The sequence below is a fragment of the Neofelis nebulosa genome, chromosome 8 (genome assembly GCF_028018385.1).
Source record: "Neofelis nebulosa isolate mNeoNeb1 chromosome 8, mNeoNeb1.pri, whole genome shotgun sequence".
NCBI lineage: Eukaryota > Metazoa > Chordata > Mammalia > Carnivora > Felidae > Neofelis > Neofelis nebulosa.
The window spans coordinates 62,805,925-62,820,558 of record NC_080789.1 but is presented as its reverse complement, the minus strand read 5'-3'; the positions used below and the strand labels follow the sequence as shown (position 1 = coordinate 62,820,558).

At 51.3% G+C, this 14,634-nt stretch overlaps 3 protein-coding genes across 8 annotated transcripts in view; all 3 read left to right on the top strand.

The window, feature by feature from the left end:
* The window catches only part of ESPL1 (extra spindle pole bodies like 1, separase), a 28,090-nt gene extending 24,438 nt beyond the window's left edge, over positions 1-3,652 (top strand). For 4 of the 5 annotated variants that reach the window (XM_058742629.1, XM_058742627.1, XM_058742628.1 and 1 more), the window contains 10 exons: positions 70-260; positions 799-926; positions 1,063-1,185; positions 1,652-1,807; positions 1,918-2,088; positions 2,215-2,319; positions 2,487-2,602; positions 2,762-2,845; positions 3,002-3,166; positions 3,288-3,652. In XM_058742629.1, coding sequence (XP_058598612.1) covers positions 70-260; positions 799-926; positions 1,063-1,185; positions 1,652-1,807; positions 1,918-2,088; positions 2,215-2,319; positions 2,487-2,602; positions 2,762-2,845; positions 3,002-3,166; positions 3,288-3,489 — 1,441 coding nt within the window. In that variant the 3' untranslated portion in view covers positions 3,490-3,652. Of the gene's footprint in view, positions 1-69; positions 261-798; positions 927-1,062; positions 1,186-1,651; positions 1,808-1,917; positions 2,089-2,214; positions 2,320-2,452; positions 2,603-2,761; positions 2,846-3,001; positions 3,167-3,287 lie in introns of those variants that run through there. The other variant, XM_058742631.1, reaches the window with a different exon arrangement.
* A 1,168-nt stretch (positions 3,653-4,820) lies between these two features.
* PFDN5 (prefoldin subunit 5) lies at positions 4,821-8,220 on the top strand. The gene is made up of 6 exons (XM_058742626.1): positions 4,821-4,965; positions 5,168-5,270; positions 5,563-5,594; positions 6,722-6,796; positions 6,913-7,018; positions 8,016-8,220. Exons 1-6 carry the CDS (start codon positions 4,894-4,896, stop codon positions 8,090-8,092), a joined length of 465 nt encoding a protein of 154 aa, XP_058598609.1. The 5' UTR covers positions 4,821-4,893; the 3' UTR covers positions 8,093-8,220.
* Positions 8,221-8,451: 231 nt separating this feature from the next.
* MYG1 (MYG1 exonuclease) lies at positions 8,452-14,569 on the top strand. 2 transcript variants are annotated; one of them, XM_058742624.1, is made up of 7 exons: positions 8,456-8,712; positions 8,811-8,923; positions 11,602-11,761; positions 13,488-13,640; positions 13,779-13,901; positions 14,016-14,197; positions 14,353-14,569. In XM_058742624.1, exons 1-7 carry the CDS (start codon positions 8,494-8,496, stop codon positions 14,546-14,548), a joined length of 1,146 nt encoding a protein of 381 aa, XP_058598607.1. In that variant the 5' UTR covers positions 8,456-8,493; the 3' UTR covers positions 14,549-14,569. The 2 variants fall into 2 exon arrangements, with proteins under 2 accessions (XP_058598608.1, XP_058598607.1); XM_058742625.1 differs by lacking the exon at positions 13,779-13,901 and having other exon boundaries at positions 8,452-8,712.
* Positions 14,570-14,634: the final 65 nt, after the last annotated feature.

Here is a 14,634-nt window from a genome sequence, read left to right as displayed (position 1 = left end):
GGGACAGACTGGAAGGAAGGTCTAGATTTTGAAGGAGGGAGAACTCACCCCTACTTATGTTATCTGCAGCAAGGCCCAGAAGCACCGGGGATCACTCGAAATGGCAGACCAGGTGCAGAGGCTGAGCCTGCAGGACAGGCCTGGAGATGTCCCCCTGGCCCGCATCCAGCACCTCTTTTCCTTCAGGGCTTCAGGATCTGGTCAATTCCCTGAGCCTGAGAAGGAGAGTTTCCAGGAGCGCCTGGCTCTGATCCCCAGCGGTATGGCAGCAGGCTTCAGCTGGCTCTCCTGTCCTTTTTTGTATCTTCTTACTAAGGAGTTAGGGGAAGGAGTTTAAGGCATTAGTTAACGTAGATTTATGACCCTGTGGAAGAACATATCCTCCCTTTTCACTGATTGTCATTTTGTTACTCTCACCAAAGAGAAATACCCTAAATTTGGAAGTCTTGTGCTTTTTTTTTTAACCTCCACTCTGCGTTACTAGCAGATTCAGTGTCTTTTTTCAGGGGTAGGTTCAGATGTCCAGAGTCTCCCTGCACTAACACAAAACACATTAACAGATGATTTGAGTGCCTCCCTCTGTCCAGGAACTTTTGTTAGTTTCTGTGAGGGACACATCGAAGTATAAGATGTGGTCTCTCTCCACAGGGGGCTGTTCGGGGAGAGCAGCTTGAACTCCAGTGAGCAGAGAAGATTTTTTAGAATTGTCTTGAGTGATGGGTAGGATTGAGTGCAGAAGATGGGGAAGGGAGTTCCTTGTAAGAGCTGAAATGATTCTGGGTATGCTCTGTGTGTCAGGGGTGACTGTGTGTGTGTTAGCTCTGGCCACGCTTCAGCCTGGAACCGTGGGCAACACCCTCTTGCTGACCCGGCTGGAAAAAGACAATCCCCCAGTCACAGTGCAGATCCCCACCGCCCAGAGCAAGGTAGGTTTCCTGGGCCAGCAAGCAAAGTTGGGCTGGGGTAGGTTTCTGGTCAAGCTGCTCATATCCCGCGGCTGGGGGGATGGAGAGGTGGTGATCACGTGGACAAGGAGGAAGCTTACAGTCCCATCTCCCAAAGCTTCCTCTGAGTTCGGCCCTGAAAGAGTTTGACACCATCCAGAAGGAACAGAAAGAGAACAGCAGCTGTACTGACAAGCGAGAATGGTGGACAGGACGGCTAGAACTGGACCATAGGATGGAGGTGTGTGCTCCCAAGGTGGGGTGGGGTCAGGCCTGCCCTGGGAATGACCCTGTGTGTCACTGTCCTCTCTCTCAGGAGTCCCGGCTAGTGCCAAGTTACCTCAAGTCCTTTCTGGAAGCATAGCCTAAATAAAAAATGATGTTACTTGAGAACGACTTCAAAAAAGAGCTAAAAACTTAAAGGGGTGATGCCAACAGAATGTTTGAGGATACATACAAGAAAAAATATTTAAGCCCAAGTATCAGCTTCCCAGGTTTAGCTTTCATTGCCCACCTGTTTGTATTTGTCAAGACATAGTGATATGTGATAAATCATCTTATCTGTACTCCCCCAGAGTCTCAGCAAATGAAGTCTCTAGCTTCTTGCCTTTTTAACTGGCGGGAAGATGTGTAAAACAAATATATTTGTTGGAAAACCCATTTCCTCAGCTCCTCTCTGACCGAACATTCTATTCTTCCTCATTCAGGCTCTCATCATTTCCCTAGAGAAGCATGTATTGGGCTGTTGGAGGGGACTGTTGCTGCCATCCAGTGAGGACCCTGGCCCTGCCCAGGAGGCCTCCCGCCTACAAAAGTTGCTGCAGGAATGTGGCTGGGAATATCCTGATGCAGCTCTGCTGAAAGTGAGTTGAGAAATCTGGGAGGGGGAAGAAGCTGGATTTAATTCTTACCCCACTGCCATTGTGAGTGGAGATGGGAGCGATGGCCCTCACTGACCACTGTTCCCCTGCAGACCATGCTCAGTGGTGCCAGTACCCTCACCCCTCAGGACATTGAGACCTTGGCCTATGGGCTGTGCCCAGCCCGGCCAGAACGAGCCCAAGAGCTTCTGAGTGAGGCAGTACGACGTCTTCAGGGTCAGACAGTACCAAGCAATAGGCATCTTGTCTTAGTGCTAGACAAGGTAAGGAGCTGGGGGCTGGAGGGACCGTATCCGGTGGGCAGTGGGCACCAGGTCACCCCTCTGCCCCCTTCTGATGCTTGTGGATGCCTGGCTGGGGATGGTAATCCCTGCGTGCTTTTTGTCCAGGACCTGCAAAAGCTGCCATGGGAGAGCATCCCCAGTCTCCGGGCACTGCCTGTCACTCGGCTGCCCTCCTTCCACTTCTTGCTCAGCTATTCCATCATCAGAGAGGTGGGTTTCAGGGAGTGGGGGAATGATTAGTAATTGAGGGAGATCTGGGAAGACAGGAGAGGGTCTTAGGGATGGGATGGTTCAGTCGTGGAAAGGGGTTTGGAGTTTGTTGAAGCTTGGGCTCTCTGGCCAGACCAGGATCCTGATCACCAGTGTCTTCTCCTCAGTCGGGGGCCTCGGCAGTGCTAAGCCAAGGGGTGGATCCACGCAATACCTTCTACGTCCTGAACCCTCACAATAACCTGTCAAGCACAGAGGAGCAATTTCGAGCCAATTTTAGCAGGTCAGGGGGAGAAGAGTACGAAAGGGGGTGGGGGAGGGTAGAGAGGGGCAACATGTCCTTTTCCCCTGAATCAAAGCTTGCAGCCCACCTTCTGCCTAGTATTCCCTCTGCCCTCTTTACCAGCTGACCCCAGTTCTTACTCCTACCTTTTCCCTGCAGTGAAGCTGGCTGGAAAGGGGTGGTTGGGGAGGTGCCGAGCCCAGAACAAGTGCAAGCAGCCTTGACAGAGCATGACTTATATATGTGAGTGCTCAGGGCAGGGAAGTGGGGAGGTGGGGTGGGTATCACCATAGTTTGTTTTGTGGCTTTCAAGCCACTGGCTGACTCAGGATGCCCCCGGAGACACGGCAGAGGCCGGCTACTGCTGGGTCAGATTCATCTCACATCCTTTTGCCTTAGCTATGCAGGGCACGGGGCGGGTGCCCGCTTCCTGGATGGACAGGCTGTCCTGCGGCTCGGCTGCCGGGCAGTGGCCCTGCTGTTTGGCTGCAGCAGCGCAGCCCTGGCTGTGCATGGAAACCTGGAGGGGGCTGGCATCGTGCTCAAGTATATCATGGCTGGCTGGTGAGTCTCGAGGGCCTAACCTAGGTCCCCACCCCAGGTTCTTTCCCAGGTCTGAACACTAAATCCTGCCTCATGTATTTTGTTTTAGAGCCCTCACTTTGTAGTTCTTTTTTTTCCCCAGTCCCCTGTTTCTGGGTAACCTCTGGGATGTGACTGACCGTGACATTGACCGCTACACGGAGGCTCTGCTGCAGGGTTGGCTTGGAGCAGGCCCAGGAGCCCCTCTTCTCTACTATGTCAACCAGGCGCGCCAGGCTCCCAGACTCAAATATCTTATTGGGGCTGCACCTGTGGCATATGGCTTGCCTGTCTCCCTGCGGTGATCCCTTGGAGCTGTCCTATCACAGATAGAAGCCATGTGACTGTTCTACCTCCTATTCTTAGATTTAACCCTTAGGATAAATATTTTAAATGACTTTTCCAGTGTTTTATATGAAATATTTCCTTTTGATTTAACCTTAATATAATAAAGATGTAACATTTAAACCCTGTGTTTTGTGTGGTTCATCTGAGAACATTTGAAGACAAATTATTGCTCCCTCCCACTATGTGGTACTGTAAAGAGGTGAGAATAGCTTGCAGGAGTCCAAGTCTGAGAGTGTTAGGAAGAAAGGAAAAACCACAGGACAAAGGTGGGCCTGGCTTGGCCTCAGCAGACAAAGCTGAAGGGTATCAAAATGTTCTTAAGTTGGGGGTGCCTGAGAGGCTCAGTTGGTTGAGCATCTGACCTTTGATTTTGGCTCAGGTCATGATCCCAGGGTCATGGGTGGAGCCCCAAGTCAGGCTCCACACTGAGCGTGGAATCTGCTTGTGAGTCAGTCTCTCTGTCTCTCTCTCTCTCTCCTTCCCCCTCCCCTCCCTCTTTCTCTCTCCTCCCACCCTCCACCTCCCCCGAAAATGCTCTAAGTGGATACAAAGGCTTCAGGAAGGATAGAGATAGACCCATTGAGAGTGTCTTGGCCAGGTCCCATCATGTCTGTCTTGTCTTCCTGTGCTCAGGTATCCTGGGAGTAACACTAGCTTTAATGCCTCAGCTGCCGTGCCCTGCTCCAACGTGGATGCTAGAGGCTCTTCTCTCCCCCACATATGCCTGTTACACTTGTCAGGACCGTACACGTCAGCAGTAGATTCTCTGGAATTCTATTTACATATGTTTTTTCTCTCACCAACTAGATTGTTAAATTCCTCAGAAGCACATTATCTTACACTCTTGTGTATCCCTCACATCTAACACATGGTAAAACGTCATTTTGATTAATAAACCTTGTACTGTACTTATTGGTTGATAACGTGTCTCCTTATTCTCTCCATCACCAGACTCTTGGTGATCCCAAAGCACCGCGTTTGCGATGCTATTGACCCGCGAACTTCCCAGGCTTATTGCTTGCCTGTCATTCACTATGTTTATACGACCCACGTGGAGTAGCATACATTGCTTTGCAATATTGTTATGAACTGGATATTTTTAAGATTTTTATAAGTTCCTTGAGGGTAGGAAGCCTGTTTGCTACAACTTTGTTATGCCAGGCGGGCGAGGTTTTGTGAAAATCACGAGACGCTCTACAATTCAAGTTAAAGACTCCAGCCCTTCTTTCTCTTCCGGGATGGAGGATCATAGAGATGTTCGGCGCAGCGAGGCCTCCAGGCGCATCCATCGAGATGCGCAGAGGGCGGCTAGAGCGTTGCTCGCCGAGGCGGCTTCCGCTTCGTTAGTCCTCCTTCCCAACATGGCGCAGTCAGTTAACATCACCGAGCTGAACCTGCCACAGCTAGAGATGCTCAAGAACCAGCTGGACCAGGTGAGGACGGGCGGCTGACATCCCTTTCCCGCCTCACATCCCTTTTGCCCACGCGTACTCCCTCGCCCCCGTTCCTCCCCGCTTTGGGATGCTTGCCTTCCCCTGCGAAACCCCCACACCATCCCAGGACGAGCCCCCTCTCCGTCAGTGCTTCCCCTCTTTCTCCAGCTCCCAGACTGACCCTGTCTACCGTCCTCCCTAGGAAGTGGAGTTCTTGTCCACGTCCATTGCCCAGCTCAAGGTGGTACAGACCAAGTATGTGGAAGCCAAGGACTGTCTGAACGTGCTGAACAAGAACAACGAGGGTATGGGGTAGGCGCGTGAAGGCGACATGGGGGATGTGGTGAGCCGGCTACTCTCGCCCCGCCTTCTAATCCAGTTGTCCTTACCTGAGAAGAGAAAGCAATCCACTACGTATTGTATGCCGCTACGTGAGCCCTTTGCATGTTGCCTGCCTAGAATTGAAATGTACAGGACATTCCTCTGCTCCTGTTGTCCCTGTTTCCGTCCTTTTCTTACTATCTCTGTGCTGTGCCGTATTGGAACTCCCTTTACGTCTTAACCTTCCCTGCTTGTTTGTCTTAATTGCTTTCACAGGGAAAGAATTACTCGTCCCACTGACGAGTTCTGTATCCTTTCGACAGAAACTGCTACCCTGCTGTCTCTTTTTCTCTCTCACCTGTCTCTCTCGAGGAAAAAAAAAAAAAAAAGGTGGGATTAGTTTTGATTACTGCAGAGTGTCCCCATGATTCTGAGAACACTCTTATTGTACACACTTTATACCTCTCCTAGCCTGGGGCCAATATCCAGCTAATGCTTTGTGAGCACAAAGGCATATATAGAATTGAGGTGTGATTATTTCCCTTTGCTGTTTGAGAATATCCTCTAATATGAAGACAAAACAGGTGTGTTTACACTTTTACTAATAACTTAGAAGACATAAACGATAGAAGGATAGGATATAGAAACAAGGGGGTCGACTCTGTGTGTGAATCCTCAATTTTGGTTTAACAGTGGTTATTTCCAAACTGTTGTTACTAAGAAATCTGGATTGTTTTACTTGAATGAGTGAGTTGTGACAGTAGGGCACCTGGAAGCTGAGAACTGACAGGCTGAAAAGAAAACAACAGAAGTACTGTCATAGGGATTGGCCACTTAGCATTAAGTCCATCGGGAATTAGCTAGTGATTTTGTGATTGGGGCTGTTGAGGGAAAGTGGTCTGGCTATTTTTTTTTTAATGTTTTATTTTTTTTATTTTTGAGAGAGAGAGAGAGTCTGAGCAGGGGAGGGGCAGAGAGAGAGAGAAGGAAACAGAATCCGAAGCAGGCTCCAGGTTTGAGCTGTCAGCACAGAGTCTGACGCAGGGGCTCGAACCCATGAACTGTGAGATCAAAACCTGAGTGGAAGTTGGACCTTTAACTGACTGAACCACCCAGGTGCCCTGAGGCTGGCTTTTCACTACTCCACAGCAGTAGGAAAACACTGTATGTAGTCCTTCTAGAGGGGCTAGTGGGAAGAATTATAAGAACTGCTTGGAGAATGGGAGGGCCAGAGAGTGTTTCCAGCATATGTCCTTTCTCCATAAGGCACCGAGTTCTCTGTCCCTCCCCATCTGGAGTGTATAGGTATAGTTCTAAGGCCTCCAGATCCTTCAGTCCTTGTGCCTTGTAGCTTTTTAGAAAAGGCCAAGCAGGTTAGCTGACAGGGAATCATGACTCCTGCTGGGCTAGTTTTCCCTTAATCCTTACTTCTCAGATGTATGTCCCGGGGAAGCTACATGATGTGGAACATGTCCTCATCGATGTGGGAACAGGCTACTATGTAGAAAAGGTGAGTGGAAGTAACCACGTGGATGCCTCTCTGAGCAGGGAAAGGAAGTTTAGGGGACGAGCTAGAGTGCAGCATGGGGTCTTCTCTTAGCCCTTCATTCACCTCTGGCCTTGCAGACAGCTGAGGATGCCAAGGACTTTTTCAAGAGGAAGATAGACTTCCTCACCAAGCAAATGGAGAAAATCCAGCCAGCTCTGCAGGAGAAGCATGCCATGAAACAGGGTAAGGTTGGCCTGGAGCACCTCTTCACTCTTTCTACCTCCATGATAAAGAACGTGGATTCCAGTGTGAACTGGGGACATCCCCTTTGCTAGACTAAAGCCATGACTTTCTGTTTGATGTCTAGATGTGTTAATTGTCTAGATTCTGTGCATTAAAGATTCACTATTTGTGGATTCCTGGGTTGGGTGCTTGAGAATTTTATTTTATTTTATTTATTTATTTTTTTTAACGTTTTATTTATTTTTGAGACAGAGACAGAGCATGAACGGGGGAGGGGCAGAGAGAGAGGGAGACACAGAATCGGAAGCAGGCTCCAGGCTCTGAGCCATCAGCCCAGAGCCTGACGCGGGGCTCGAACTCACGGACCGCGAGATCGTGACCTGAGCTGAAGTTGGCCGCTTAACCGACTGAGCCACCCAGGCACCCCTGAGAATTTTAGAAGAAGGAAATTATATCTTTGTTCTTGAAGAGTTCCTATCTAATGGGATGGAATGGGGGAAATGATATGTGTAAATGAACACACAGGAAAGAAATACAGCCCTAACTAAGGACTAGCCGTTGCAACCCTGGTTACACATTAGAATCACCCAGGAAGTTTAAAAAGGAAGCCCGAGTCTGATCCAAACCAGTTAAATCAACCGGAGGGTGGGGGAGTTCTGGGGGTCAGTGTTTGTTTAAAAGCTCCCCAGGTAATTCCGTTACACAGAATTGAGAAGCACTGTTCTAAAGGCAAAACTCTCGTCCACAGTATAATTTTCTGGTTATGTTTCAATCATTTAGGACTGTATTTTGTTCATTTTTATGTCCCAGTGGTTATCATATTTAGACACATTGTAGACTCTAAATTTGTGTGTGTCCCCAAGTGAATCACTGTGTTAAAAGTTTTATTAACTGTACTTGATTGTCCACCTGTCCTTAATTTTTTTCTCACTTCCTGAACTCTGGGTTCTCCCCTCTAGCTCCAGACCAGGGTCTGAACGCTTCTTTTTTTCCACAGCTGTCATGGAGATGATGAGCCAGAAGATTCAGCAGCTCACAGCCCTGGGGGCAACTCAGGCTACTGCCAAGGCCTGAGAGCTTGTATCAGAAATGGGACAGAGGGACCCTGCTTCAAGGAGCCTGGGACTTTGTGGGCGTGGCTTCCTGGGGTCAAGGAAGGGAAGGGTCTTATTCATGCTAATAAATGTGCCAGCTGGGCAGAATGTTGGTCTTTTCTTGCATTAAGCAAAGGACTGGTGGTGAGACCGGAGGGCGGTGGTCGAGACGCTGTGCCCCTCCCTAGAGCCTGCTCTGTAGGGATGGGGCGGTGCTTATCTCGGAGGCTCCACCCTGAGCCTCTCGGGGAGTGGGGGAGAAGTGCCGAGCGGACCTGGTCTTTGCGGATGGTTGCCATGGGAACCGTCCAGCGGAAATGGAACTGAGCGGGCTCTTCCTCTTCCGGGTCGGCGACCAGCCTCCCCACGGGGGGAGGCTGCATGGGCCACCGCTCCCTACGTGGTCTTCTTCCTCTACTGCTGCTACGGCCGCCACCCTCCCGGGCCGGGCCCCGAACGCTCAGCCTGGAGTCCGTCCCGCCGTCCAAGCGACCCCGCGGCAGCCGCATGGCACCGCCCCGGATCGGGACGCACAACGGCACTTTCCACTGCGATGAGGCCCTGGCGTGCGCCTTGCTGCGCCTCCTGCCCGAGTACCGGGTACGGTGGGCCGAACGTGCCTCCGGGGCGGGACGCGCCCGTGCGCCCCTCCTCCCTCGCGACCCCGGCCGCCCCCTCACCTCCTGTGTCCCCTGCAGGACGCAGAGATCGTGCGGACCCGGGACCCCGAAAAACTGGCCGCCTGTGACATCGTGGTAGACGTGGGTGGCGAGTACGACCCGCAGAGACACCGATATGACCATCACCAGAGGTGAGCTCCCAGATACCATTTCTTGAACTCCTTTGACTTCGGCTCTCCTCCGCTCCGAGGCAGCCGTCCGTCGCGGTGGTCTGGCCCGCGTCAGCGAAGGGGACCGCCTCATCCTTGAAAGCCAACCCCCGAGTCCCGCGGGACGGCAGCCCGCCAGCCCTCCGCCCTCTCTGCACCCGTCCATCCTGCTTCGGGCCTCCCTTGGCTCCCGGGCCGGCCTCTGGCCCCTCGCGACCGGCTGCCTTCCTCCGCTCAGCCAGGCTTTCCTCCCACTGGCGCCGTCCTCGCCCCCGTCAGCACCCCAGCCCAGGGTCGTCCTTTCACGTGTCCGTGCCGCTTCAGACAGCTGGGCCCACGCGGTGGCGGTGGCTGGTGGCCGCGCAGACGTGTGTGGTCTTCCGCTTCGTTTATACTCTTCCACTGGGAAGTCTTTCTTTTCCGAGGCCAGCCCATCGTCCGCAGGACCGTTCCAGCCCTTTTCCCCTCTCAAGGCCCTGCCTCCTCCAGCTCCCCCGGGAAAAGCTCTCCCACTTTTCCAAGGAAATTGAGCCTCTGCGGGCACACCCTCAGATTCCCACTCCCAGGCATCCTCAGCTCCCTCCGTCCTGTTCAGGAAACTCATTCCCTTCTCTTCACCCCTTTCCAGATGTTATTACTTTTAACTCTGGGGGCTCACACCGCCATTCTCCAGAACCCCAGCCCTTCTGCTGCTTTTTGCCCACCCCTCCCCTCTCCCGCCTGGAAATCAAAGGAGTAACCGAAAAACAAAACCCTCCTTCATATACACCACACTGTTGAAAGTGGTGATCTCCGAGAGATTATGAGGATGTTTTATTTTAATTCTAAGTATTTCTCTCCCTTGCTTCCTTCCCAAGTGTACATGTTACATTCATAAATGATGTGGTGTGGGAACCCTCTATTTATAGCCTCATCTCCTCCCCTCCCTTCAAACCTGTCTTCAAAAGAAGAGGGGACCCTGGCTCCACCTCCCTTCCAGTTCATTCCATTCATTCATTTAGCTGGTCCTCTCCCAATCTCTCCACTGGCAGTACTCATGGAAAGGGCACCGGTGACCTCACCACCAAACTCAGGTTGCTGGCTGAAGGTCTCACTTCAGTTGACCTCTTTGGGACATTTGACAGTTTTGACTAATTTCCTTTTTCCTCATGATTTTATGTACTTTTTAAAAAATTATGCAGCATTTGATACATAAAAGAATGTACGTTTTCGGAATATAAAACCTGTAATGAACAGGTTTTCATTCTAAGAACCAATCTCCCAACCTAAGAACTAGAACATTACCATTACCTTTGCATCTGTGCCAAGTACTTCTTCCCTGTCCCATCCCCCTGTGTCCCCAGAAGTAAGCAGTATCCTTAATTTTGTGTCCATCATGCCCTTTATCTGCCATATGGTTCAGCACATGTCTGTTTTCCATCAACAATTTAGTTTTGCTTCTTTTTGAACTTTTATCTGAGGGAGTTACTATATTAGTCTTTATACCTTATGGACATTTTATAAATATTTTTGTAGTAATAATAACACTAAAACAAAAAATGAGCTCCCTAGGGGATTATGATGGACTGGTAGTTAGAAATTACAGCTGTGGTTGGTTTCTGTTTCCCTGAGAACTGCCGTACCTTTTCCCTATTCTCTGTGCCACTGAGAATTCAAATTTCTGCCTTCCTCACTCACCTACACCACTGCAGGTAATCTTGCTTTTTTTTTTTTTTTTTTTTTTTGTATGCCAGCCAGCACAGTGCTCTAACAGGCACTTATCCACTAAAGTCTCTCAGTGGCTCCCCACTACATATACATCAAGTCCAAGCTCCAAAATACAGCGGACAGGGCCTCCCATGATTTGGCCCCTGCTGACCCTTCCAGCTTTATTTTTTGCCACTCCTCGCATCCAAGCTTGCCTTTCTTGCAGTTCCATGAAAAGATCTCTTAGCCATCGTACATGTTGTTCCATCTGCCTGGAACGCCTTTTCTCCTTCACTCTTTGTCTGGCTGGCGACACCTACTGATTCATCTTTTGGCCTGAATGCACTCCCTCCCCCTTCCCTCCTTATCTTTGTTTATAACCTAGCTAGAGCATTTGTGTGCTTGTCTACCTTTTTTTTTTTTTTTTTTTTTTAACGTTTATTTATTTTTGAGACAGAGAGGGACAGAGCATGAACGAGGGAGGGTCAGAAAGAGGGAGACACAGAATCTGAAACAGGCTCCAGGCTCTGAGCTGTCAGCATAGAGCCCGACGCGGGCCTCGAACTCACGGTCTGCGAGATCATGACCTGAGCCGAAGTCGGCCACTTAACCGACTGAGCCACCCAGGCGCCCCGCTTGTCTACCTTTAATAGATGAACTTGAAGGCAGGGACATTGTCTTAGGTCTTGTTTTTTTTTTTTTTTTTTTTTGTAATCCCTAATGTCTAAAACACAAAGCCTGGCATGTAGTAAGCATTCAATAAACCATTGTTGAATGCGTGTATGAATGGGGACTCCAAGCTGATGTCCATGTTGAACCCCAAGGAAAAGCTGAAGCCTTCACAGCTGGGCTTCCTCCTCCCAACTCCTGACTATTCTCCAGCGTCCTCACCCACTCGTGTGTGCACATGCACACGCACACTGTGGGTTTCCTGGGGCAGCTCTGCCTCAGCCCCACCTCCCTGTGCTCCTCAGATCTTTCACAGAGACCATGAGCTCCCTGTCTCCTGGGAAGCCGTGGCAGACCAAGCTGAGCAGTGCGGGACTCATCTATCTGCACTTCGGGCACAAGCTGCTGGCCCAGTTGCTGGGCACTAACGAAGAGGACAGCATGGTGGGCACCATCTATGACAAGGTGGGGACCCGAGGACAGAGATGACCCGTATATGCATCTCCACCAGCTGGGAGTGGGCCTCACGCAGGACTGGGCCTCAGGTCAGGATTCCTGGCCCAGAGCTAGCCCAGCACCCTCTCCCTCAAGCTCATCTTCTCACAAGGAGATGGTCAGTCTCTCTCATCTCTGTCCTGGGGCGGTTGTGAGAAGTGGATGAGGTGGTGTTTGGAGAAGGGCTTTGAAAACCGTAAAGCAGCATTTCCTGGTCCTTTTCTTGACCTGACATGCATTAACAACTTGGTAATAGAGGTGGCTGCTTATGTTTGGAAGCATTAAGGGTTAGAGGTTCTGGCTGCCCTGAAGGGGGGTCGGGGGCAGATCTCGGACGCATGGATTGGGAAGCTCAGCTGGGAAGGGTTTGATTACGAAAACATCTGCAGGTTCCATCAGCACCCCCTGCAAGCGGCTCAACACGTTCCTGCCGTGGGGAGGGGATGGGGCCACTCACCCTGGCACACGTGTCACATCAAAAGGGATTCTGAGGACACCTACTTGACCCCACTCCTATGAAGCTCACAAGTCAAACTTCAGGAGTGCCTGGGTGGCTCAGTCGGGTGGGCGGCAGAGTCTTGATTTTGGCTCAGGTCATGATCTCACGGTTCATGAGATTGAACGCCGAGTCGAGTTCTGTGCTGAGCTTGGAGCCTGCCTGGGATTCTCTTCCTCTCTGCCTGTCCCCTACTCGTGCATGTGCACTCTCTCTCTCAAAATAAGTACATTTAAAAACATAAGTCAAACTTCAGATTTAGTCAGCTCTGGTCGTTGCAGAGGCCGTTGAGTTCATTTCTGTCTCCGCTTGCCTGTCATCTGCCCCTGTGACACAGGAGGAGTATGATCCAAAGAAGTGAAGAAATATAAATGGTTTAACTGGAGTTTTTGGAATACTAAGGTTTTTAGACTGCTGGAGTCCGTTTTCCCTTTTGCTGAGGGGTTTCTAAGCAATTAAAGGAGGTTGTACCAAGTTTTAACTGAGCATCATGTTGGGGTCCAGACCAAGAGGTGCTGGGCACAGAGGAGTTTATCGGCTCTCCCCAAGAACAGCACTTTTCTGCAAACCGCAGACATAGTGATATTGTAGGCCTGTGTGTCGGGCAGTTTTGCTTTAAACATTGATATCGCATATCATTTCTACCCCCCAGGCTCTCGAGGCCCTGCCCTGCCATTTCTGCAGGCTCAAGAGGTACAGCACATGGCATATTCTGGGCTTCCCTGGGACCACATCCCAGCTTGTGTCTCCTCCAGCCGTCTCTCTACCTGACTCGTATTTGGCCAGACCCCTCTGTACCTCATTCACCAGGTCACTGAAGAGCCCATTCGGCCTCCCTGGAGACTCACCCACTCTCAGCCAGAGATCCATCCACTTCCACAGAGCCCCTCATGGAACTTGTTCTGAAGTCAGCAGCCCCCACCCCACACACACTGGCCTTGACTCAGGCTCCACACAGTAGTGGAGGGAGTGCTGGATTAGAAGGCAGGTGATCAGAATTCCAGCCCCAGCACTGTTAGCTTGACCTTAAGCCGCTGAACTCCCCAGTTCCCCCTTTCCTCGTCCAATGAATGCCGAGAGCCTTCACAGGACTGTCGTGAAGATTCAATGAAAGAGTATGTGTGTGCATACTTTGAAACCTAGACAACTGTATGCGAGTGGTAGGTACCCTCAAGAGCATTTCTCCCGCTGCTGCCTTAGATGTACGAGAACTTCGTGGAGGAGGTGGATGCAGTGGACAATGGGATCTCCCAGTGGGAGGAGGGAGAGCCTAGATATGTGCTGACCACCACACTGAGCGCCCGGGTTGCTCGGCTTAATCCTACCTGGAACCAGCCCAACCAAGACACCGAGGTAAGGAGAGCCCCAGGGGAAGGGACTGTGAGGCACGTAAGTGCTTCAGGGGAGGAAATGAGAGTGGTTGCCTCTTCCAGTCTTAGCAAAGTCAAAAGTTGGGGCCGGCACCATGGTTCTGATTCCCACGATTCCCAGGCCGGTTTCAAGCGTGCAATGGATCTAGTTCGAGAGGAGTTTCTGCAGAGAGTGGGCTTCTACCAGCACAGCTGGCTGCCAGCCCGGGCCTTGGTGGAAGAGGCCCTGGCCCAGCGATTCCAGGTACAGGCCTGGGAGGAGGCACTGTGGTTCATGAATTGGTGACTACTGGTAGGCTGCCGGTCGGCAGGGGCTCCCGCTTTCATCCTGAACCTTCCAACCATGCTTTCCTTTCAGGTGGACCCAAGTGGGGAGATAGTAGAACTGGCCAAAGGTGGATGCCCCTGGAAGGAGCACCTCTACCACCTGGAATCTGGGCTGTCCCCTCCGGTGACCATCGCCTTTGTTATCTACACTGACCAGGCTGGACAGTGGCGGGTACAGTGTGTGCCCAAGGAGCCCCACTCATTCCAGAGCCGGTAAGACCCTTAGAGGACCGCCCTGCAGACCTTCAGGTCTGTTTCAGCCCTTTATCAGAGGGAGCCACTAACCTTGGCCTCTTCTGTGCTCCCTCTCTCTCTTCCTCAAGGCCTCCATTTGCTCCCACCAGCTTCCTCTTTCTGCTCACTTGTAGGCTGCCCCTGCCAGAGCCATGGCGGGGACTTCGGGATGAGGCCCTGGACCAGGTCAGTGGGATTCCTGGCTGCATCTTTGTCCACACCAGCGGCTTCATTGGTGGGCACCACACCCGAGAGGGTGCCTTGAGCATGGCCCGTGCCACCCTGGCCCAGCGCCCAGTGCCGATGCGTCCCACAAGTCCCCTACCCTAATAAAATGCCATCTGTCTCATATTGATCAAGTCCTTGCTCCATTATTGCCCTGCACCCTTTTGGGAACCTGCTGAAATTTGGGAAAA